We start from the raw sequence: 25,164 nt of genomic DNA, 5'->3' as shown, positions 1-25,164 counted from the left end.
TTGCCTCACAAGGAATCTTCAGGATACTACGGAAAATGAATCGTTCCGAGTGCCATCCCGCGAGCAATTTTCATTCTAGCCAGCGGAAAGGCAGTTCAGGGAGATTAGTCAGCAGGCGACTAATCTCCCTGAATTGCAACTAGTGTCTCTGCCCTAAGGTAGCAAATAGGTAAAGCTAATTTTTTTTCTAATTTCTAGTTTTAACTGTAATACTTTATTCAATCTGTCTTCTTTCCCAATATTTTCATTACAGTACATTACAGCGATGTAATTCACAATAATCACATTCCATTCAGTTTATCCTTATAGCACAGGGAAGTGCTAGCTTTTCAAATCATGTTAGCAATTATTGGAATGTTCTGCCCTGCTAGTATTACTTCATCTTGGCCTGTATTGTCTAAGAATCGTAGGACTGCAGTGTGGTGGAAGATGATCTCCTTGTGACTTTGGCACCTGTTCAGTGTCAGCTCTGGGAAAAGGGCACCAAGTGCTCGTCAGACTGCACACTGCTTGCCATGCTGTTCACAAGGAGTCTGGTTTCTTTTCTATTAAAAGTAATGCTCAGAGAGAGGCTTCCAGATATATAAAAAAATCTCTCAGAGATACTTTTGTTGGGAAACAACCCTGTCAAAATGCCCTTTTTTTGCACAATATAAATCCTAACCAAATCTATTTCCCTACATTTTATCCATTAATGTATAATGCAAATATAGTATAAATTTACATGCACTATTTTATTTCAATTTCACTATTGTGTTTTTTGTTTTATTGATCCTTAGTGGTGCAATGCTGTGTCTAGCCTCTTCCCCTAAAACGGGAAAAGTGGTAGTGCAAAAAGAATGATGCGGAGAAAAAAGAAAAAGAAAAAAAACTAAATTTTCTCCAAAAGTTAAAAAACAATTCAAGCATGCAGTAATAGATCAGAGAAAATAAAAATCTCAAATTAAATATCTCTTAACAGTAAGTCTACTAGAAAATCATGTAAACATACATTAAACCCAATGGGCTGGGTTTGCTTCCAATAAGGATTAATTATATCTTAGTTTGGATCAAGTAAAAGGTATTGTTTTATTATTACAGATAAAAAGGAAATCATTTTTAAAAATTTGGACTATGAATAAAACGGAGTCTATGGGAGATGGTTCTGATAATTCGAAACTTTCTGGAAACCGGGTTTCCGGATATCGGATCCCATACCAGTACATGCTTCAAGATTTGTGAGTAGTGGTATCTTTGTAAGTCAATGGAAGGACACAATGGATATACCATATTATTTACAATTATATGATGTTTACTTTTAAAAAGTTATGTATTTTAAAGGGTACGCCATGCTAAAATGATTTACCTTATAAAAGGGAATGTAATTCCAAACAATTTTCCAATATATGTTTATTACAAATTTTCAATGGTTTATATACATATCAAATAGCAGTTTCCTTGCTTTCCTTAGGCTTATCTAAATGGTAAGGATTCCATTTACTACTGAGATGTGACTGATTTGAAACTTACAAAATGGTGAAAAAAAACCTCTTTAGTGGAACGTACTCTGTTTCTGGTTTTGCCCTAATACATAGAATGTTGCAGAGTAACTTGCAGAAAAGCAGTTTTCCTGTTGATTGTAACAAATGAAGACATGGAAAATTTAACAGTTCTCAATGTTGTTGCAAAAAAAAAAAAAAGTTTTGAAGCTTAGTTTGGCAGCTATGGGCAGGTCTCAACATTTTTACCATTGAAAAACTGCTCCACACCATTTGTCAACAATCATTTGCTGTCCATCTGTCTATATCTGGCACAATTAAGCAGATCTATTTATTTATATGTCCAGTACATAATACATATGAACACATGTGCAGCTGCTACAAACTGGAATTTAAGTCTGCGTTTTGACCTCTACTGCCCCCCCCTCAAATAAATCAATGGTACTCAAAACTCCTTTGTCATTTGTCAGTGTGAAGTGCTATCTGTGAATCACACTGATTGGTGATAGACTGACCTCTGTTCAAATATGCTCAAGAGAGAGTTGTGTGAGCAGAGATCTGCCTGTCATGTGTTGATCAGATTCTGGACCTTAAAGGCAGTCTTAGATGCTTAAGGATAGAAAAACACAGGCCTAGATACTGCCAGCCAGGATCAGAGATATTTCCTTCCGGTGCTGCCCTAGTCACCAGACGTCAGCCCACACACTTCCCAATCTATAGGAAAAAGATACCCCACCTCCCCTTCAGCTCCACCAGCAGCAAGTATCCGTGGTTGGCTGGGGGTTTCAGGAACTTAAATTTTTTAACCATATAGGCAGCCACTGCCTCTTTAAAGCTGTTGGCCAAGGCACTGGTGTATTTTAAAATACGGCCCTACCAGATTAGGGCTTTTTTGGATTCGGCTGATCCCCTGAATCCTTCGTGAAAGATTTGGCCAAATGCCGAACTGAATCCGAACCCTAATTTTCATATGCAAATTAGGGGTTGGAAGGGGAAAACATTTTTACTTTCTTGTTTTGTGACAAAAAGTCACACAATTTCCCTCCCGCCCCTAATTTGCAAATGCAAATTAGGATTCGGATTGGCCAGAAGGATTCGGCCGAATCCTGCTGAAAAAGGCCGGATCCTGGATTAACTTTCTTGTTTTGTGACAAAAAGTCACACAATTTCACTCCCGCCCCTAATTTGCATATGCAAATTAGGATCCGGATTGGCCAGAAGGATTCGGCTGAATCCTGCTGATAAAGGCCGAATCCTGGATTTGGTGCATCCCTTTACCAGATGGGCTGATACTAGCACGGAGTAGACACATTCAAGACCAACATAAATTATAGACATAACATAGCTTATACACCCTCCTGTACCATGTAAAGTAAACACATTTTTGGAATACATGTCTTTTGTTTGCAAATACATGCATCAAAATGAAATTTAGCCATGTAGTGCAACACATTTTTCTTTTTGGTTCACTAAAAACGGGAGAATGGATTTGGTTACTTTTATAGAGACAGTTTAATGAAAATACAAAACAGTGAAACAACCTACAGTCTTAGAAGAAGAGTAACTACTACAAGTATTTCGTAAAATTTGTAGAAAATGGTTTTAAAGGGGACCCCCATCACCCAAAAAAATTATTCAAAATCCTATTTTATCACATTAGTCAAGCTGTTTCCTTCAGTCTGGGAATTCATAATTATAACAAGCAGGCAGGAGCCATTTTGTGGACACTCTTATTAAGGTAAGCCTTGCATCATCTCAGAATCTTGTTTGTGCACCAGAATGAGGGACCTGAAGTCCATCCCCAGGCTACACAATTAAATGATAGAGAACAGGGGGAATGAGGGGAGCGCAGTGACATCTAGGAAGTGCTGAATGGAAAGTGAAAAGTAATTGTCTGCCCCGCCTCTTATGCCTATGGCATCAGAGTCGGCAGACTCCTACACAAAATCTTCAGGTCGCGTGCGGGTCCGGGTCAAGCTCTTCTCTCAAAAACATTAAAAATCATGAAAAATCTGCATATTTTTTTAATTGATGTGCGGGTCGAGAAATTCTCGACCCGCACATCACTATTTCTAACAATTCCCTAAGCCTAGCTCCCTAATTTCATCTCTCTGATCACTTTGCTGAGCTGGCAGACTACTGTTACTTTGTATCAACAGCCATCAGTCCTCAACCTGCATCCTCCAAACCCCACAATTCCCTGAACACGTTTTTTCAATCCGAAAAGGAACATCATAGTGCAATGCATTTTGGGTTATGTAGTTCCTGCATGCTGTCTGTAAGCTTCAGAGAAGTTGTTACAATTTGTAACATCATTGTTTTAGTCCCTCCTTCCTTTCCAATATTTCAAATGATGCAGAAAGAGAAGAACTGTTAAAACAGCTGAATTTCAGCATAGAAAATTGCATTTAATCATACTTTTTGAAGAAACAGGTAACTGTGATGGGTATTAGGGGTTTGTGTGGTATGTGGGCCTCTTTAAATTTTGTTTTGGAAGCTGGAGTTCCCCTTTAATATATATTTTAGCACTAAGGACCAACAAGAAACCTTCCTTTCAGCATGTATTTAACAGTTAGCATAAGATGTAATCTCTCTCCAATGCTGTTCTAGACAGTTGAAGTTCAGTGTGTTGCCTCCCATCTTGCCCCAATCCTTCATTAGGTATGATTTGTCTCCAGCTATGTAATCTTACAATTACAGCTTTCTTATGTTAGAATAAGGCAGTACACAGCATTAGCAGGGAACATTACAATTACTACGATTACTGTGTGAAGCTCAGCTCATTACCATCTCTTTTTATTGTAGCACATTAAAAAAATGGTTAGATATTAGGAGGGAAAAAGCAATTCTTAGTACAATTTAAAAAAACAAAACAAAAAACAACACCATTAGACACCGTAACATTTTTCTAAACCAAATAATAGCTACTACTGCTGAACATAGTATAATTTTTATGAAATTTCAGAAAATCTTCACAAAGCTTGAATTTTATATGCCCCACATTTCGTAATGTATTGGCATAAAAAATCCTAAATATGAACGCCAGGGGTCTACTGAACACTTTAATGCCCAATATGCATAGATTTACCAAACTATATGGCCCTCAAAGACCCCCAAATGGATATATAGCAGGGGTAAAATGAAGTAAAGAACAGAGTGAAATGCAAAAAAAAAATTCACAAATCCAATAAAACTACAAAAATCACTGCTTTTTTTCCCACAGAATCACAGCTTGAATATTTTAGTTCGGCCGAATAGGTCTTATGGACAGAAACAAGTGAACAACACATATGCAGAGCTGAAAATGAAATAAAATGGCTTAAAATGCACCAACATTGCAATATAACAACCAAACTATCATACAAAAGGTATTGCACAGCATAGTTAGCAGATACGCTATTCTCAATGGCAATAAAACATTTTTTTTTCAGGTAAAAAAAAAAAAAAAAAAAAGGACAATGCGATAAGAAAAAAAAGCCACAAAAGAGTTATGTGCCTATGCACATGTACAGAAATTGCATGTGTGTGCGCACAAGTGTTTGTGAGTGCCGAGTGAGTGTCTGTAAGTGAAAATCTAAGTGTGTATTAGTGTAAAAATTGTGTGCTTGTGAGTGTGTGTAACACTAACCTGGGAACAAGCAGGCTGGGAATCTAGAGGAGATTGAAAAGCTGCTTCTCTGTTTCCCACCCCTGAAGTTCTGCAAATAGTAGAATCTACGTTCTGTGGCACTTTGTAATACCTCACAACATTTTGGAAAGAAAAAAAAGAGGGACAAAAAAATTTGGCACGTGTAGTGCCACGGAAGTTTTTTGACCACACCCATTTTTTACTAGGTTCATTTTACAAAACGTCCGGTTATGAAAGTTTTAACATATTTTTGTGTTTTATTTTCAGTTATTACAGTTTTGCTAATGAAGGTGAATTGCCCATGCTATAAGTAACTTTTCCCAAGGGACCTCCTTATCTAAACAATTTAGTTACAATTACTTATTTGCTGATCCCAAAATTGTTACAAAGTATCTTATTTGCACCTGGTGGCTGTTTATAAACATTGGGCAAATTTACACCTTGGCAGTAACCCACAGCAACCAATCAGTGAGTGGCTTTTTTCAGTCACCTGCAGGTTGAGCATGATAATGGTACTTTAGTTAATTTTGGATTGTATTTAACAGCTATTATACAACTATATGCCAGGTTCAATTAATATACAGGTAGGGGACCTATTATCTAGAATACTGGGGACCTGGGGAATTTCCAGATAACTGATCTTTCCGTAGTTTGGATCTTGATACTTTACTTTTTCTATCTACTAGAAAATCATGTTAATGTAAAATAAATCCAATAGTTTTACATCCAATAAAGGTTAATTATGTCTTAGTTGGTATCAAGTACAAGGTACTGCTTTATTATTATAGAGAAAAAGCAAATCATTTTTAAAAATATTTGGATAAAATGGAGTCTGAGAGACAGCCTTTCTGTAATCCGGAGCTTTCTGGATAATAGGTTTCCGGATAAAGGATCCCATACCAGTACAAGTTCTTTTAGGTTTTCCAATTTTTTTTTTGTTTATGCAGTTTAACTTTGATTTTGGTTTGGAATTAAAGGAAGTAATTATATATATATATATATATATATATGAGCTTTGGCAGTGATAAAACGCCTTGTATGTTGTGTCCTTAACTTCTTTCAATCAACAAATTACATTACATATTAAAGGATTAACACCAAAAAATGAGAGCATTTTAAAGTAATTAATATATAATATACTGTTAGCATGCACTGGTAAAAGCTGTGTGTTTGCTTCAGAAACACTACTATAATTCATATAAAGAAGCAGCTATGTAGCCATGGGGGAAGTTTTATCAGTGCAGAGCAACAGTACATAATATTTTAATTATTTTGTTACACTTTCAGTTTTTGTTGCTTGGAGTTTGAGTCGGCAGTATCATGACTGAGGAGCCGGAGTCAAAGGATTTATGCACCCACCTGCCACCTGTCCACAACACACTGAACCCAAGCATTAGCACTGTTAATATATTTAGACACAATGTATAGGTTCAAAAACACTATTTCAGCTTCCAGCAAAATAATTTTGTGTTTTATTTTCATTTTACTTAGGATGTCTAAGTCCACAGTGTCAAGTTCCCCATCCCACTTAAAGGAACAGCTCAGTGTAAAAATAAAACTGGGTAAATACATAGGCTGTGCACAATATAAAATGTTTTCAATTTAGTTATTCCAATATGTAATCTATAAAGGCTGGATGTCTAACCTAATAGAACATAATTTCCTCCTTTGAAACTCTCTAACCTGTTAGGGTCTGGCCACGCGGGCAGATTCGGGGAGCGATTTGTTTTCCAAAGTCGCCCGAAATTTCCTCGTGAGGCAATTACGGGGCAAATTCGGAAAACGAAGCCATCCGTGTGCCTGCCCCCAGGCGATTTTCATTTTAGCTGGTGGCAGGCAGGGGAAGGCAGAATGGGGGGGGGCTCTAAGAAGAGGAGATTTGTCGCCTGGCAACTAATCTCCCTGAATCTGCCCGTGTTTATTTACATATCCTATTTACACAGCTTTATTTTTTCACTGAACATCTCCTTTAAACTCACCTTAATGCAACCCCTATTCTCATATTGTTCCATTGTGATGTACATTGCCCACTATGGAAAGAAGAGGGTCCCAGAAATAATCAATTCCCAATGCAACAAGTTGATGGGGGGGTGCATTACACTGTGAGCATAAGGGATGTTGAAAAATGGTTTGTCAGAGTATCATGGTTTCCTATCAATCTGTGGTATCAGGTAGGAACATATTAAAGTTATTAAAGAAATAAGTTCACATTTATATTTATTTGTGGCAGTTGAAATAGTGTTGATGTTGCTTTTCTACATAAGACAAACTGAGCATCTAATCAGACCTGGAACTGCATTCCAAATATTTTGCAGTCTTTCAGAATTGCAAGGCAACTCCTCAAAGCATGGCACACCGTTGTCAGTGCATTTAATAAAACACTTTGATTTGATTACAAATATCACGTTTTTGTTCTGCAAATTGTGTTCAAACGGCTTGGTGTAGGAATCTCTGACCCCAACAAAGTTGTTATGGCAAACAGAAATGGCCTAACCCTGCATCACTGAAAACCTAGTAGGTCAACAGATTTTCTTTTATTATTGTCTATAAGTCAAACAAGTGTTTGCTGGGAGCTACAGTGTTTAGAGGCACTGGACAATGGGAAATAATCTATGTTTACCTTCACACCCTAGAAATTCTAAGGGTTATATCTCACACAGTGCTTCCTCCACCAGTGGAAAAAAGTTGAATGGCAATTGTGTTTGATAACAGGGCACATTGGCTATTAACAGAGCTTTGTGAAATGGTATGGGTGAGACATAGCTATTAAATGCACTACTAAAAGTATTACAATAGTGTATAGTACAGGACACATTTATAAAAAAATAATAATTTTTTAGCAATCTTTGGAAGTATCTGCCCACTGCTTTATCTGGTTAGCCTCTAACATCTCTTAGGCCCCCCTGGAGATCTTTGCTCTAGGATGTTGCAACAAAAAGAGCAATCCCCATCTATAAATCAGAAGCTGCGCAACAGTATTCTCTCTCTGCATATGCATGGTATGGACTGAGGCAGGCACAGCATGAGAAAGATGAGTTATACAGAAGCTTCGGCTTAAGGTGGCATGGTTTTTGACAGCTGTAGAGGAAGAACACTTCCAGCAGGTGTCTATGGCACACAACAGGGTTGCAAATCAGTTTCATTTTAAAGAATAGCAGACATTTTTGTCTAAGGCTATATTCATGGAGTTCTTATGGCTATGGCATAAACCTTAAATGTTGAAGCATTTTACCCTGACTAGACAGTCCTGTGATATAGATACCCCAAAACAACCACAACCAAGTATCTTTAGTATGTAATTATTCTATAGCAATACATTATTAAATTTTACAAACTTTTACTCACATGACGTTCTTTCTTTCACCAGTTTCCCCAGCTGCCTTATTCTCACTTCCCTTTTCTTTTGTGTATACATTTTCTCCTATTCCCCTCTTTCTGCTATTCTATCTGTCCCCTCTCACTATATGCCATTCTCTCCACTGTCTTTCCCCCCTTCAGTGTCATATTCTGCATAGGACAAGGAACTATAATATATCAACTATTTAGTCAAAATAATAAAGTTAATCTTCCCTTCAGGGCTATGTTGCCTGTTGTACAGTGTATACCTGCAGATCTTCTGGCAGGGCAGGACTTGCAATAGATAATGAACAGAACAATATATATATACTACCCACTTGTTACAAAAAAAATCAAATGTGTACTGGATGCCACCATATTCAAATCTTTACAACAGTTTTGTGGCCTAAAGGCTGTTACACATGGGAACAAAGGGCAAAAACTAGGGATATACCAAATCCACTATTTTGGATTTGGCCGAACCCTTTCTGAAAGATTCAGCCAAATACGAACCCTAATTTGCATATACAAATGAGGCAACAGAGAAAAAAAAAAAAAAGAGCTGCACACTTGGCTAAAAAAATAAAAACTTAACTTCCTTGTTTTGTGACAAAAAGTCACATGATTAAGGATTTGGTTCGGCCAAGCACAAGGACTGAATCCGAATCCCGCTGAAAAAGGCAGAATACCAGACTGAATCCTGGATTCAGTGTTCCCCTAGCAAAAACACCCATGTGTAAGAGCCCTAAATAGCAAGTTGCTTGTACATTAAAGGAAAACTATACCCCCCAAACAATGTAGGTCTCTATAAATAGCTACTGCATAAAACAGCTCATATGTAAAATCCTGCTTCATGTAAATAAATCATTTTCATAATATACTTTTCTATTAGTGTGTGCCATTGGGTAATCATTAATTGAAAATTGCCATTTTAAAAAATAAGGGCCGCCCCCTGGGCAATATCTACTTAAATATATATTCCAGTTTGGTAAGATTCTTTAATATGCCACTTAATATGATATGAACTATCTGTTGATTAAGTGTTCATTTTGGGGGTATAGTTTTCCTTTAAAAAATGTCATATTGCCAACACTTTGTAAATTGTACCCAACCAGTAACCCACAGCTTAACTGCAGCTGGCTGAACACTGCTAATCACTGATTGGTTAGATTAGGTTACTGCTCTGGTCTCATATACACCTAGTGTTTTGAAAATGAACCTGTGTTAAGAAAGGCAACATGCCAGATAACATTCTCCAGCAGCAACAGCAGGAAGGGATCCACGTAACATTCCTGGAAACAGTCAGCATACCTGCCAATTCTTCTACTGTTAGATTCTTTAAAGGATATCCTGGGGATAATGTTTAACTTAAAATCAAACAGCAATTGCTTTCGATGTGCTCTTGTTGCATGTGCATAGATCTGAAACATCAGGTTTTTTTTTTTTTTTTTAAACCATAAGAATTTGAAAGGTAATATTTTAGGGCGCAAGTAAGAATTCAATTTACATTAAGAAAAAAGCAAACAAATGTTTCATTGGTTCTTATCAATTGCTTGTATAGTGAGTAAGAACCTGTTCTATTAATGGCAGAAAAGGTACACCTTGCAAACATCCCTTTTAACGAAGCTTATACAATAAACCATTGTAAATATTATCTTTAATTAAACTGTAAAGGAACAGAACATTTTTGTTGGGTAAAATGGTGTTGGCACTCACTCTACACAATAACAATGAGATCAAAGAAAGGTACAGGAAATTGCTAGATTTTGACACGACCGAGAGTTACGTTTTGCTAACCACAACACTTCCTAGAAGCTGACAATGAATTCCCATGGATAAAATAATACCTTGTTTAGAAAAAGCAACAAAGTATTACAAATGTATTCAACAAAGTATTATTTTATGTCTATTTTTGCACAAGTAGAAATTAAACTTGGCAAATGAAAAACACTTATTTAAATTATAATCTCTATATTAGATTACTGTCAATACACTACAGATGGACACACTAAAAGGGGCTGTTCAACCTTCAAACATTTAGTTGTTTTCAGATAGTTCACCAGAAATAAAGACTTTTCCAATTACTTTCTATTTTCTATGTGTGACTGCTTTTCTAATATTGAAGTATAAAGTTTCGTTTTTCACCTTCTAAAGCTAAACTGGGTGTAACGGTTTCATTACAATAGGCTGTTAGAATTAAGCTGGCCATAGATGCAAAGATTTTTAAAAGATCTTTTCGTTATCGCGAGACCGATTTGTCCATCAACTAAAAAGACCATTGCAATCGATATTTCCAGGAAAACGGAGAGTAGCTGCCTGCTTCGCCCTGCAAACATAGATAGATTGCACTGGGACCGATAAAAAAAAATCGTATGATGCGCAATCGTTTGACTCCCACTAATCTCACGATAATTTGAAGGATTGGTTGGATTGCACTGAAATCGATCGTTCAATGAAAAATCTTTGCGTCTATGGGGACCTTTAATACAATACTTGCTAATACTCCAGAGATACTGCTGAAAAATGCATCAACTAAATGTTACAAAATTGTAACAGTTTAGAGTCTGTGCCTGAATTGCTGAGCTGACAGATTCAAACACCAGACAGGAGCATTAAAACTTGGATTTTGGAGAAAAAAAGTAAAGTAATTGAAAAAAACTCTTTGCCCAGGAGCAGTAACCCCTAGAAACTAATAGGACGGTTGCTTTTAAACAGTTGACCAGTACATTCTAATATTTGATGGGTTGCTATGGGTTACTGCTCCTGGCCCCTTTATTTTTGGGGAAGAATCTGAAAACAATTGAACTGAAAAAAAAGTGTTTGGAACCAACTTTCAAACTACCTTTCATTATGTAATTTGGATAATTTCTGAATTATTATAGTTCTTCTTGTGCTTTTTTCCAGCCTACAACTGAAGATGCAGTCTTAATAGCAGTTTAAGGTAAACTTCCTCAAATGCATCCTTCATTCTAATTTAGAAAATGCTGTAAAGTTGCTAGAGAAATAAAGTCACAGCCAGATAGGCTGTGACTTAAACTGGCAACTCTAAGATCAAGGATCAAGACAAACTTGGGGCCCACTGAGGGGCCAGCATGGCTGACCCATGGTTTGATGCATGACCCCCAATGAAGAGCAAATTGCAGGTGACCTGTCACATGTAACCTGCAATTTTGCGCTTGGGGCTGAAACACCCTAATGTTAAATGCCTGGGGGGCTCAGATATTTTGGGTCATGTTATGTAATTGAAAAATAGGCACATTTGTTGTTTTAAAATGCAGACATCAGAATTTCCAAAACCCCTCTATGTGCACTTACATGCCAAGTCCATGAAATGCCTGCAAAAAACACTAAAACATAAACTTTTCGATGAATATGCTTATTAGTCACAAAAATAATGTCTGACATAGTTGTGCAACGTATGGTGGAGCCTTCTGAAGTGTAAATGTGCCCCTTTGAGATGAACAGGACACAGTATTCACCTCAACCCCAGATATGAAAATGTAAAAGTTTTTGTAGTTTTTGATTGCTGGTAACTACAAGGCAACAAAAAAAAAATAAATAAAACAACATCTGGTATGTTCTTGGCCCTAATAAACAAACTATCAAATTTAGCTCATTTAATTTACATCCTAATGCATCTCCCTGTACTTTGGACCTTTAGTGTGATTTTGTACAATTATTAAAGACAAATCAGCACATTAGCTCTAGGTGCAGGTGTGCAATGAGTAAGTATTGGTACAATTATCTTTGTGGATGGCATCCAATAAAGTACAATTTTTGTATTAGTTTGAGCTTTGTACTTTTATAAGTATGCCCTTTTGTTTTTTCCTTTCCTTAGTAAATTGTGAACCTAACAGCACTTCTCTGGTTACACAAACGAAAATCAAGCAAAACATATCAAGTATTTAGAAGCTAATCCAAAATTGCAGACAGGTTGGGCAATTTAAAACAATTCCCAAAAAAAGAGGTGTTTGCTTGAAAATCTCCAAAATGTATTGCAACAAAGTAGGAAATCTGAGGAATATGATTATAGTATAATAAAAATACAATGACAGAAAAATACTGTTTTGCACTTAGCTATACAAATTTACTTGTGTTGCAATCAAAAATAAAAAGTACAAATAATTCAAGACTTCTATTACAGAACTTAAAATCCATAGACAGGCAGACAAAAAAGCAAACTGCATTAAGAAAGCATTCCAAAGACAAAAGGTCATTAGAATACATGTGGAGCGTCAACAGCAGATATAACAATATTCATACCTGTGAGGTTCAAGCTTGACTAAATGTATCTAACTAAGCCTACCCAGTGATTTGTAGTTTAACAAGTTCTGGAAGCATAAGGTAGGACATCCTTTGTTTGGGGATGGTTCTCTGCTACAGAGCAGTGTTTACAGAAGAAGTAACAACAATGCAATCTACAGTGATTTTCCAAGGCACATTTTTAGAAACCTGAACTAAGGACATGATGGAAAGAGCAATATGTAATACAATTTTTTGGCACTATTTTCACAGTATGTGAAATTAATGCACTCCCCCCCCCTCCAAAAAAAAAAGTTTCAGATTCACTTTTTATGACAATCCCTCAGGTCTGTAGGTCAATGTGCAGGATCGCTAGTTGCAAGACTTTCTACCTTTTATCAGTCATTGATGGCTTTTGTTAGCTATATTAAAATACCTTATCCTACTAAGTATTAACCTCTATGGACTGCCTACCTTTAAAGGAACAGGAACACCAAAAATGAAAATGTTTTAAAGGAATGACAATATATAGTGTACTGTTGCCCCAAACTAGAAAAAGTGGAATGTTTGCTATAGAAATACAACCATAGTTTATATGAACAAGCTGCTGTGTAGCCATGGGGCAGCCATTCAAGCATCGAAAACAGTAGTCTGCAGATCTGCAGAATCCCATTGAATACTACAGAGCTGTATCTGTTATCTGCTGTGCATCCTGTGCCTTTTCTTCTGTTTCAGCTTTGAATGGTTGAACCCAACCAAGGCTACACATCAGCTTGTTTATGTGAACTATAGTACAGTTTCTGAAGCAATTATACCGGTTGTACCAGTGCAGCGCAACGGTACATTATATTTTCATTACTTTGAAACACTTTCATTTTTAGGTGTTACTGTTACTTTAAGCTTCTCAACCACAAGACAGTGACACAAACCCCCCCATAGTGACATAACATACACACAAATACAAAGTATAATACCATAGTTGTCTTATCTGTTTGCCAAATATGTACAGGGTTTTGTAAAGCTACTGGAGTAGTTTTGGTTTTGTGCCAATGTAATTGCATGGAGCTTGCAATGCAATGGATTACAAAAACAGACATGGTTTAGAATTGAATTAGTTAATGGCATAAACATTATATAATATAGAAGAAAGTGGATATTCTAAATAACATTACATGTCCAGTATCAGCCAATGGGAAAAACAGAAAAATAAGACATGGCAAATTCCTTACGTGAAGCAAAGTCAACAATTCTAGAAATAGGTTCCAAAAAAAAAAAAAAAAAAATAACGAATAATATGACAATGATTCTCAGAAACAGCTATTCTTTAAAGAGCCTTCCCAATGGAACGATTAAACAAAAGCAAGTTATTCTACCTACATGCAAGTTATGTGAAAGGCCCCTAAGTAATAAGGTGATGACTTACATATCAAATCTGCACTGTTGGGACAAGTTTTCAAAATGATTATCATGACTATACCCTTAGAGCAGGGAGAGCCCTTAGTAGGTTAAGACAATGAAGACTAGTTATTGAGCTAACCGTTTAGAATTAATTGCATAAGCCAACAGGGTTTCATAATGTATTCGAGCATTTAGAGGCAGAGTATCAGGACATATGGGTTGAGATTCAGAAAGGGTTTCCCCACACTGTGTGGTCACTGTGATTAACACAAATAAATATTCTATAACAATGCAATTCATTTGTAAACGATCATGTTAAAACTAACAGACATCAGTAATTCAACTATGGGGCATATTGGGCAAACCAGAAGGACTGCCAGCAATCTTTTTCCCATTATATCAAGATTTTCGTGACGGTCATGAGTGTTAACGAATCGGCACATTTATCTCACCAGACTGACTGCTTAAATGGATAGCCTAATGTTTCCAACAACTAACAGCCTCATTGGTGGGCCCCATACAAGGGCAAAAACAATTACTACAATCTACAATTTTTACCCGTCCTCTGTGTGTTTTCAAGCCATGTAACTAACCAGAAAAAAAAAAACAAATTGCTCATTCACATCAAATGTGATCTTTATTATTTTAAATCACTTGGACAACAAAAATACTACAAATCTCACCATGTGCCATTACCTAGGCCTAAGGCCTAAAGAATGAAGCAAAGATTTTTTTTATATTATTTTCTATTTTTAGCTTAGAAAAACATAGTACAATCCCAAGAAGAAAAAAACTCAAAATAATATATGCAAGTATAGGGTTTCCTACTGGAAGGCAAGCTGTTGCAATCTGTGGGATTGAAGTTAATGCAAATCAAAGTGGCTAGGTATTAGCCAACGTTAAGGACTAATGAGGAAGTGGAAGTCCAGACTAGTGGCACTTTCTACATCAACTATGAAACACGTCCCAAATATCCGTTTCAATCACATAATGCAAGCATTATCTAAAAGAAACTCCCAAACATACCTGAGAAAATCTCCCGTGAATTTCATCTTTGCTTGAAGCAATCAAAAATGAACAAAGATGGCAACACTTCATGCGTTCCACTGTTTGATTGGAGCATGTGAAACAAATGCACTAGAGCAACTTGCCCATTCGCATGTGACCAAACATGGGCCTTGCTCACACAGAAATCAGGCCGTGTTTGGGCGTCTTTCCAGATTTTTTTTTTTTTTTATTAAAGATTTGCTTGGCATTTCTAGAAATGGCAGACGCAGGTGAGAAAATAGCAAACACAGAAGCTGCCCACAAAAAAGAAAATAAACTATTTGCAATAATGGAAAAACAACTTTGTTGACTTTCCTCGCACAACCTACACTAAACAGCCTGAAGCATCCTCTTTGTAACACAAGTACGTGCCCTGATTACAGAGTCTTATCTCTCGAGGGAATGGGTGTCCAACATATTATACAGCATTATTTATTTCAGTCACTTACAGACATTTTAAAGGACTAGTAACGTTACAAATACACTTTCTTGGCAGCATATAAAGGCCTTGTGCTTTTATACAGGTCATGGAACTCTGAGGTGACTTCTAATATCCTCATATTTTTCAACAGGGTTTTTTTTTTTATGATACACAAGTCTCAGTGAGTCACTTGACAGAAATGACATCATTAAAACTGGCCATAGTTGTGCAGATTATTAGAGTATATCAGACTGACGAACGTCCGTTCAAATCTTCCGACCTGCAACAACCATTTAGATTAAAGGAACAGTAACACCAAAAAATTAAAGCGTTTTAAAGTAATGAAAATATCATGTACTGCTGCCCTGCACTGGTAAAACAGATCTGTTTGCTTCAGAAACACGACTATAGTTCATATAAACAAGCTGCTGTGTAGCAATCGCAGAAATTGAAAAAAGGCTATATGGCACAGGTTAAATAGTGGCTAACCGATAACACAATCATGTTCAGAGCTTATCTGCTGTGTAACCTGAGCCCTTTCTCCTCTGAATGGCTGCCCCCATTGCTACGCAGCAACTTATTTATATAAACAATAGTAGTGTTTCTGAAGCAAACACACAGTTTTAACAGTGCAATGCAACACTGCATTATATAATTATTACTTTAAAACACTTTCATATTGTGATGTTACTGTTCCTTTAATATAAAGTAGTAAAGAGAACAAATCACACAATGTTCTGGCCATTCATCGACAGACAGCAATTGTATGAAAGTTATGTCCAACAAATAGTAGTGACAGTCTCCCATTGAATTGTCAGAATTGGCAATACATGTAGAGATCTTATCTTTAGCCGATAAAAATATTTTAACCTGCCCAATCGACTGAACACCCGATCGCCATGACTTGAAAAATGTCGGGACAATCCAGTTTGGTACGATAGTATCTTTGTGTCTGTGGCCAGCTTGAGCACTGTACACAAGGATATTCATGGCTCATGTATTAGAATATATATAATATAGCAAAAAAATATAGTAAACAGTAAATACTGTATATAAAATCTTTTTATTTTACCCGTGCATGGTAATAGTACATTATATTTAAAGAAAAAAAAAAAAGTTATAATTCATTGGTGTTACTATTCCTTTCAGTTCTTATTGGGAGCACTTAATCACAAAATCATTTGGGTGTCTGTCTGTTTAAATTCTCTGTGACATTCTCGGACTCCTGAAACAATATTGCAAGCCAGCTGATGTGCCACACTATGCGTATCTTGGCCTGCGGGACCATTGTCTCCACTTGGCTGCAGGCAGACGTGGTGGATTTTAGCGCAAAATGAATAATCTTGCATTTTGTAGCCAAATCGGTCACATCTGCCTGCATCTGAGCAGAGGCAGGTGGAGCAGCAGCAGAGGAGCGGATTTCTGTGCAGGCTAAGATCCGCATAGTGTGGCACTAGCCTTACACTGTTAGGGTAAGGGCACACTGGGTGTTTTGGGGAGATTTGGTCGCCTGGCGACTAATCGTCTTGTCTTCTGAGCGGCAATCTCCCGGAACTGCCTCAGCGTGTTTTCCCCATAGGCTAGAATGAATAGTCGCCTGCGATAAAGCACACGCGGCGATAGTCGCTCCGAAGTTGCCTCACGGAGGAAACTTCGGACGGCTTCGGAAAATGCATCATGTGCTTAGCGCAGGCAACTTTTCATTATAGCCTATGGGAAAACACGCTGAGGCAGTTCGGGGAGATTGCCGATCAGAAGATGAGGCGATTAGTCGCCAGGCGACCAACTCTTACGTGTAGGATCCATTTAATGCTGTTACAAATCTGCAACCATGTTCATTAAGTAACCTAACCTGTGTAGCAACAGCTATTCTTATGTTAGTTCCTCCAAAAATACTGCAACAGCAGCTGCTAGAGTTAGTATGTATACTGCAATGTAGAAGGCATAATTGCAGCTTAAAACGTGTTCTTTTTAAAGAGGCTTTTGAGTGCTAAAAATAAAGTTGTGGCTGAATTGAAACTAGTGAGGTCCTATTCCATAATCTCAATTTCATTTGCACATAAATGCATCTGGCTACAAAAAAGAAGCATAAGATAGACATTTTAGATTCCATGCTGCAACTAAAGCCATTTAGTATTTTCTCAGGGTTTTGCTGAACCCACAACCTCACCATATCATGTCTGGAGTATATTAATTGTTTTTTAGTGTCATAAGGAGACCTTCTGTTGAACATAAGAGAATAAGTGACTGTTGCTTCCCTGCTGAGGAACATTACTAGTGAAATCACACATCTACTGCAATGCTGCTGTCAGGGGACTCTCACAACGACAGCAAATGTCTGTATAGCTGTCAAAAATCATTCATACCACCCTGGAAAGCAGTGTTTAATGTTTATTTTATTGCACCCCTACACATCTAAACATGTACAAAGACAACGTGTGTAATGGTGGCAATTGCCCTATAGCCAGCAAGGTTTAACACATTCTCTCAGCCGATAATCTCTTGGTGCCTTAACGCTAGCAACTATTGGTCATAATTCAATTTATTAGCCTTTGGTCTAGTTTACAAAAGAACCCTGCTGCAGCTAAAAACACTAGAATGATACATTTTTTCTTACAGGATCAGGTGACTTATTTTTTAGTAGAATCATTTTTGGTTTCAGTTAATGAACCTTCAGGCTTGCCACCACTTTCCTATAATGAATATAAGTAGACAAGAAAAATGACCTTTTACTTACTATTCCTTTCTAGTTAGATTATATTCCATTAAAAAGCATACAAAATACATAAAATGGAACAGCCAAGAATCTTCAGTCAGAGTGCATACTAGAAGACATGGCTGAGCATTTATCACCCAAGCTGTGGGTAGCCATTTTCAGATTTCACAGCAGTTTTGTTGTATGAAGTATTTTAGAGTTTCTGAAGCAAACAAACCAGTTTTACTGGTGCAGGGCAACAGTGCATTATACGGTCATGCCTTTTAAAACACTTTCATTTTTTGGTGTTAGTTCCATTTAACAAGCGAGGGCAGAAAGCACACCTCCGAACAAAACACGCATGGAACTCGCTGAATTATATGTAAAGTGAATAAGGTTAGTGCCCAACAGGGTTGATTTTTCTACTCAATTACTGATCTACTGGCCTCCTGTGTCTGTACTAAGAGGCACTGCGTCGGCCTGGGGGGTAGAAACAAGGAGTAGAATTTACTGTAGTTACTAAAATGCATACTCATGTGTTTTTGTGCCAAAATTACCTAAGTCTGTCTCTACACAGGCTGACACAGCTCCTTTTAGTGCAGACACCCAAGCAGGCTGAAGTGAGTGGTTTGGCAATTTCTCAGCCTGCAACTAGAAGCAGCCAGGGAATTGGATATGTATGACTGTAGCCTAAAGGTGGCCATACCCAGGCTGATAAAAATAACTGCCAAAACACCAAATTGGCAGCGTACTGGCCCATATTGTAGGGCCCTCCTATGGGCCTCCCCAACATCTAGCAGAAAGTTTAAAAAGGTTTAAAAATCCTGGCACATCAGCTCACTGATGCACCCTTGCCCCAAGGGCCTGCTTGTAATCGGATATTGCTCACCTCAAGGTATGAGGTATGGCCAGCTTAAGTCAGGGAAAATGTCTTTGTATGTATAGAAGAAAATCAGGGACGTGAAGTAAGAAGAATCTCTAAGGTTCAACAGCTTTGTTACCAGTGCGTATCAGAATACAAGGTTTCTACTTGCACAGTGTGAAAAAGGCAGTTGCCTAACTTGATAAACAGGCAAGCACTCCTCTGGTGACATTATCTGACTCATCAGATCTGCTGTCTGCTTTCTTTTTTTCAAGCAACCAGCACCGGCATGCCTTGTTTTTAACCGACTGACTGAGGTGAAATATTTTTTTCAAAAACTGTTTTGTAAATGATATCATTATGCAAACGGTTTTTCCACAGGGAAATGTCTTTCAAAAATGTACCAGCGTTATTGAACTCCAACCTGTAGTATAGTCTCATGAAATACTCCTAATGGAAAGGAGTATCTTTATTTTCTTAAACACTCTTCTCCCACTATGATTAAAATTATGACTAAACCATCTTTCCTTTGCTAGCTAAGCAAATAGCGGGATAGGAAATGTGGTTTTGCAACAGTTAAAGTGGCACCCATTGCCTAACCCTGACCTACAGCTATATTGCAAACACTGACGCTCTATAAATGGATCCTGCCAAAGAAACAATTTGTTATTCATATTATAAACTGCACCCTTTAACTTACTGGATTCTTTAACCAGAATTGTTATTTTGTAACAGATTACTAGACTCTAGTTGGTTGTTCCTATTCCTAAAATATTGAAGTAAAACATCTATAATTCAGTAGTACAAAGATTGTTACAAAGTACGGTGTTGCAGTCCAAGAAGAGAATTATTATGTTTTATGTGTATGGAATGGATAATGAATACTTGTGCTGTCATGGAAATATCCCCCATGGCTACAGGTAAAATTTTATCAAAATAAATGTGAAAATATTCCTATAATCTATACACAGGCATATGTAGATACATCTAAAGCAAATGAACAACAATTTAACAGCAATTCATGAATTCAACAATTCTTGGATTAATATCATAGTATTTGCCCCTAAAAGCACAGGCTACGTCCATGTTCCCAAGAGATTATCATGGCCCCCAACTTGCCTAAGGGTTGGGAGATTGACATATTTCTATGCCATGTTTTGCGTTTAATCTAACAATGACCATATTAGATCATTGCCCCACTACATTGAAACACTTATGTCCAATATATGCCAAGTGGCCACCTATACCAAACACAGCCAATGGGCAACTTCTATATGCATAAATGCTCTGCTCTCAAATATTCAAGGGGACCACCAGGAAATCTATGTTTTTAGTAGACTTAAGGTATGAAATTGCAGAAAGATCGGTTATCCAGAAAACCCCAGGTCACAAGCATTCTGGATAACAGGTCCCATACCTGTACTAACAAATGGTGCTTAGTGATGGCATTAGTTTACTTTGCTTATAGGGGGGTTGCATTACTCAATGACACCAGTATATTATAAACAATAAACCACCTACTTTAAAATATGAAGATATGAAAAGTAACTTCAGATCCATGACGTGAATAACAGCACTCGTCCTGTGGCCTCATATCTGTACAGTCACAGAGCTCCTTGGTGACTTCTAATATCCTCATATTTACCACAGGGGTTAATAATGGACATATTTGCATTCAGCTATTTTAAATGCACGATCGCTACAATTCTATGATTTTTAAGACACTTATAAGTAAAGACATAAAGGGTTAAGTTCAGTACTAGAGTGAGGAATGTGGCACTGCTCCTACTTGCAACCCTCCTTAATGCATGCTGGAATGCATCATTTTTCACACAAAAAAAAAGAAAGTGTGCTGGCTTTTAAACATACATGTATGTTGTTTCTATTCTTACATGAAATTAAATATATGGCAGCAGAGTCCATGAAATATTGAAAATTATATTTGTCACAAAAAAAAATCATGAAACTACCAACTGCAGCCATCCAGCAGGCGAAGGGATTCTGGGAAATGTAGTTCAAAACCACATTAAACAGTTCAAAGCCAGTCTTATTTCTTTTGCTTGGAGTAAGGTACAGGTATGGGATCTGTTATCCGGAAACCCGTTATCCAGAAAGCCACTCTCCTATAAACTCCATTTTATACAATTTTTTTAAAAATTTTCTTTTTCTCTGTAAAACCGTACCTTGTACTTGATCCCAACTAAGATATAATTAATCCTTATTGGAAGCAAGCTGATCCTATAAGGTTTATTTAATGTTTACATGATTTTCTAGTAGACAATGTATGAAGATCCAAATTGCGGAAAGATATGTTATACGAAAAATACCAGGTCCCGAGCATTCTGGATAATGGCTCCCATACCTGTAATACCTTACAGCACATAACCTATTTGGCAGACATTCTTGGTGGGCGAAATAAAAACTGAAGGAATGTCAGAACTGTAAGAATTCCAATGCAGTGAAACGCTACCAAATCATGGAAAACGTACTGCATTTGGTAAACAAGAGCAGTACATAGAATTACATATTTATGGCAATATGTATCTTCTTTTGTCTCAGCACCTACAAAATCGACAAGTACCTGCAGTCAATATCTGGGCCAACCTATAGCACCATTTTTCTTGTATACTGTTGCTTCTATTGGAATTGTGGCCATGGTATGGAGACATACAAGTGGCTTCATGAGACATCAGCAAGAAATAAATCATGTGGCATAAAATAATACATAAGGCCACTGTGTGGGGAGAGGGTAATCAGCATATTTCAGTATACTGCCTGCCACCTACATGCATTGATCGGAGATGTCATTCCTGCAGCACTGCTGCTACATACAGTCCTATACACAATGATGGTAAGGGTGAAAATGAAAAGGTGGAGGGCTGAGTGATTTCCAATTTTATAACGTCTGTGCCAGAGATGTCCAATCTGTGGCCCTTTAGCTTTTATTAAAACACCACACAACACCTTAAGGCTTTGTGGGTGTTGTAATTCATCAACAACTCAAGAGGGGATATGCGAACCGTTAGGGCTTCCCTGACAGATAGAGCAGGAAATGTGAAGTTACCTTATGAGCCGAGAATTGTATCGTGGCATTTGAACATCTTCGACCACCATTTACAAAAGTTATTTAAAGCCCTCACAATTATTTGCAATATTCCTCCTGCTCCATCTTGTGCTATCAACCCTAGATTAGGGACTGAGCGGAGAAGATCCTCCCCTTACAACTAACACCACCCCACCCTGTGCCAGGGTAATGATTAATTTCCCTACTGACTGCAAGGGCTGTTTTGTGTCAAGAGTTTCTCTCTTTGGGAGACTGGCAATAAGGCAGTGTGTGTGTGTGTGTGTGTGTGTAAATATATATATATATATATATATATATATATATATATATATATATATATATATATATATATATATATATATATATATATACACATATACATATACACACACACACATAAACACACAGATATGTATATTATAATAAATACATTGGGTTAAATTTATCTCAAATTAGTACCTCAGTGGATACAAGTGTATGTCTATAAAGCACAGGTGTGATTAACATGACCACAGGCACCGGAGATATCCAACCAGCTGCCTTTAAACTGCTGCTGAACTACAACTCCCTGTTGCCAGTGGGTGCTTGAGTAATGATTAACCAAAGGACTGCCGGTCAAACACCCAACTATAAGGCAATTCCAGATTATTAATTTAGAGGTGGTAAGCCCCTAACATGGAATATTTGTATGCGGGTGTGTGGCTGAATCCAATAATATAGCTGTGCAATATCCTCTGGGGCAGGAGGAGACATGGGGGTTTCCTCATTGCTTGACATATTCCGGGATGTATATTAAGAAGGAGGAAGTGGAGATTGAGCAAGGTTTGTGCAGTCTCTGACCCTCCTCTCGTCTCCCCCTCCCTAAAAATACTGCAATGTAAAACCCAGGGAGAGCCCCAGTTGTCATACGGCAGTGCCAGGCGCAGACAGAGCCCACCACCCGTGCCCATATGGCAGCCTTCTGATACACCAATAATACCCAGAATACCCAGGCACATTGAGCAGCAGCAGCCAATGCACACACACACACACACACACACACACACTTAAACACACATATACACAAACATTACACACACACAGCCAGAGCCTACGTCCATTTTATTCCGCTGTTTCTTACCTTTTACCGCCCTGTCCGACGTTGATAACTTCGCTTCATTCCCCTTGAGCTCAGACATTTCCCACACGGATTTCTCTAGTCCTTGCCAGAAAGAAGCAGCTGTCAATAACGCGGCTTTTTTTTTTTTTCCTTTTAAATCCTCGTCCGGGATAAGCGGTGCTTTTCTCCTTCCTTTTCTCGGATATGAGTCATCAGCGTAAACACCAAAATTAATGTGTATCAACAAAGCTTTCCCCCAAAATATCCCTGTTAGTTTGCTGCAGTTAGCACTGAAATGCAACAGCCTATCTCCAGACAGAGATACTGCTACACTGTATTCCCTGACTGCCTCTGCCTTACACGCACTCACACACTCTCTCACACACACACAGACATGCAAAGGCACTAGCGCTACACCATCAGATCTCAACCTATCCTCGGCCCAGCTTGGGTTACAACTCTAACCCCGCCCCTTGCTCCCTGCCGCTGGCCGCTATTGGCTCTGACGACCCATCAATCAACAAAAGGAACCCTTTCAGGTATTTTCCTTCCCCCCTAAAGCTCGCTGGTGTTACTATGGCTCTCTCTCCTGTCACTTTGGCTGCAGACTAGGAAGTGGAGGAGGAGTGGGAGGAGGAAAACCACAGTGCTGGGAGAATAGCTTGGCAGGGAGAAGCCCCACTAATGATTCCTCTGCAGCATTTACAGACAACTGGAGCAGGATGCTTGGCCATCTGAAAGCGAGATGTAAGGCGGGCATGGATTGGTGGATCAGTAAGGAGTTTTCATTGGTCCTTTACAATCCATTCCTTATTGGTCACCATTGTGATCATACACTGGCTGCCTGCTGTAGATATATGAGTGCTGGCATCTTAGAATTAGCTCCCTACGTGATTATTCAGATGAGCTCTGTTGTTGTGCAAAAAATAATAGTAAACCGTGTAGGTTTTTTAATTAAATCCAATCTGGATGTTTTAGATTCGATGCCACTGAATTGCACGTAAAGCTTGGTTGGTAATTAGTTGAATGCAGAACACTGCTTTGGTTACTATGCAACCCAGTAAAATGCCTATTAATCAGCCTTACAGCAGGTGTATTTATGAGGCTTAAAGGGGGGGATGTGGTGCCGTTTCCATTCACTTTTCATTAAAGGGTGATGCAGATGCTTATGAAAAATGCAATTAACAGAACATCAGTGTATGCAATCAACCAACCAACAAAAATGCTTAAGATGTCTTAAAAGATTCATTTATAAAATGAATGGAGCGGCCTTTAAATGTTTTTTTGGTCATAGCAGCCTGTATGCTTTATTTATTTATCAATCTGATCCAAGTTTGGTAATGCAGTAGTGTGTCATTGTAATATAGCATCATCTCACATATGCATAAGCTTGCAACTCCCTATAAAATACCTCCTTTTGTAATATAATACAGACACTAAAGATCTCAATTATTTTTACAAAACTTGTCTGGCTGTGTGTGTTTATGTGTGTAATGTTTGTAAACATTGGTATTAAAAAAGAACTCACCAGATATGGGTGTATTTAATTCATAAGAATAGCCAAACACAACTGACCAACCTATCATTGGTCGGTATAATTTGCTTTTTATACAAAGTGATGCATCATGATTGCTATACTGAAAGACTGTTTTATAAACATTCAATCTATTGCAGCCTCCTAGCATACTGCTACAGTATTTTTAAACATCCTATTTACATGATAATAATAATAATTTTATGCTAACCAACACTTTACAGTATACTTTCCCAGCATATTACCCATTCTGCAGGATGACTTCAGCTATCCGTGTGTTGCAGTTGCCCCAAAACTGTAATGCCGGGTACAAATTATATTTCATTTGCATGTATGGACAAAACACAAACTGTAGGATTT

The 25,164-nt window shown here is 37.7% G+C and overlaps 1 protein-coding gene across 4 annotated transcripts in view; it reads right to left on the bottom strand.

Annotated features, from left to right (window-relative positions):
* Positions 1-23,968, bottom strand: part of ppp3ca.L (protein phosphatase 3, catalytic subunit, alpha isozyme L homeolog) — a 130,731-nt gene extending 106,763 nt beyond the window's left edge. The window contains exon 1 of one of the 4 annotated variants that reach the window (XM_041581189.1): positions 23,292-23,968. In XM_041581189.1, coding sequence (XP_041437123.1) covers positions 23,292-23,349 — 58 coding nt within the window. In that variant the 5' untranslated portion in view covers positions 23,350-23,968. 4 annotated transcript variants of the gene reach the window in all.
* Between the last annotated feature and the right edge of the window lie 1,196 nt (positions 23,969-25,164).

This window comes from Xenopus laevis, chromosome 1L (genome assembly GCF_017654675.1).
Source record: "Xenopus laevis strain J_2021 chromosome 1L, Xenopus_laevis_v10.1, whole genome shotgun sequence".
Lineage (NCBI taxonomy): Eukaryota > Metazoa > Chordata > Amphibia > Anura > Pipidae > Xenopus > Xenopus laevis.
This window is presented reverse-complemented; position numbering and strand designations above follow the sequence as displayed.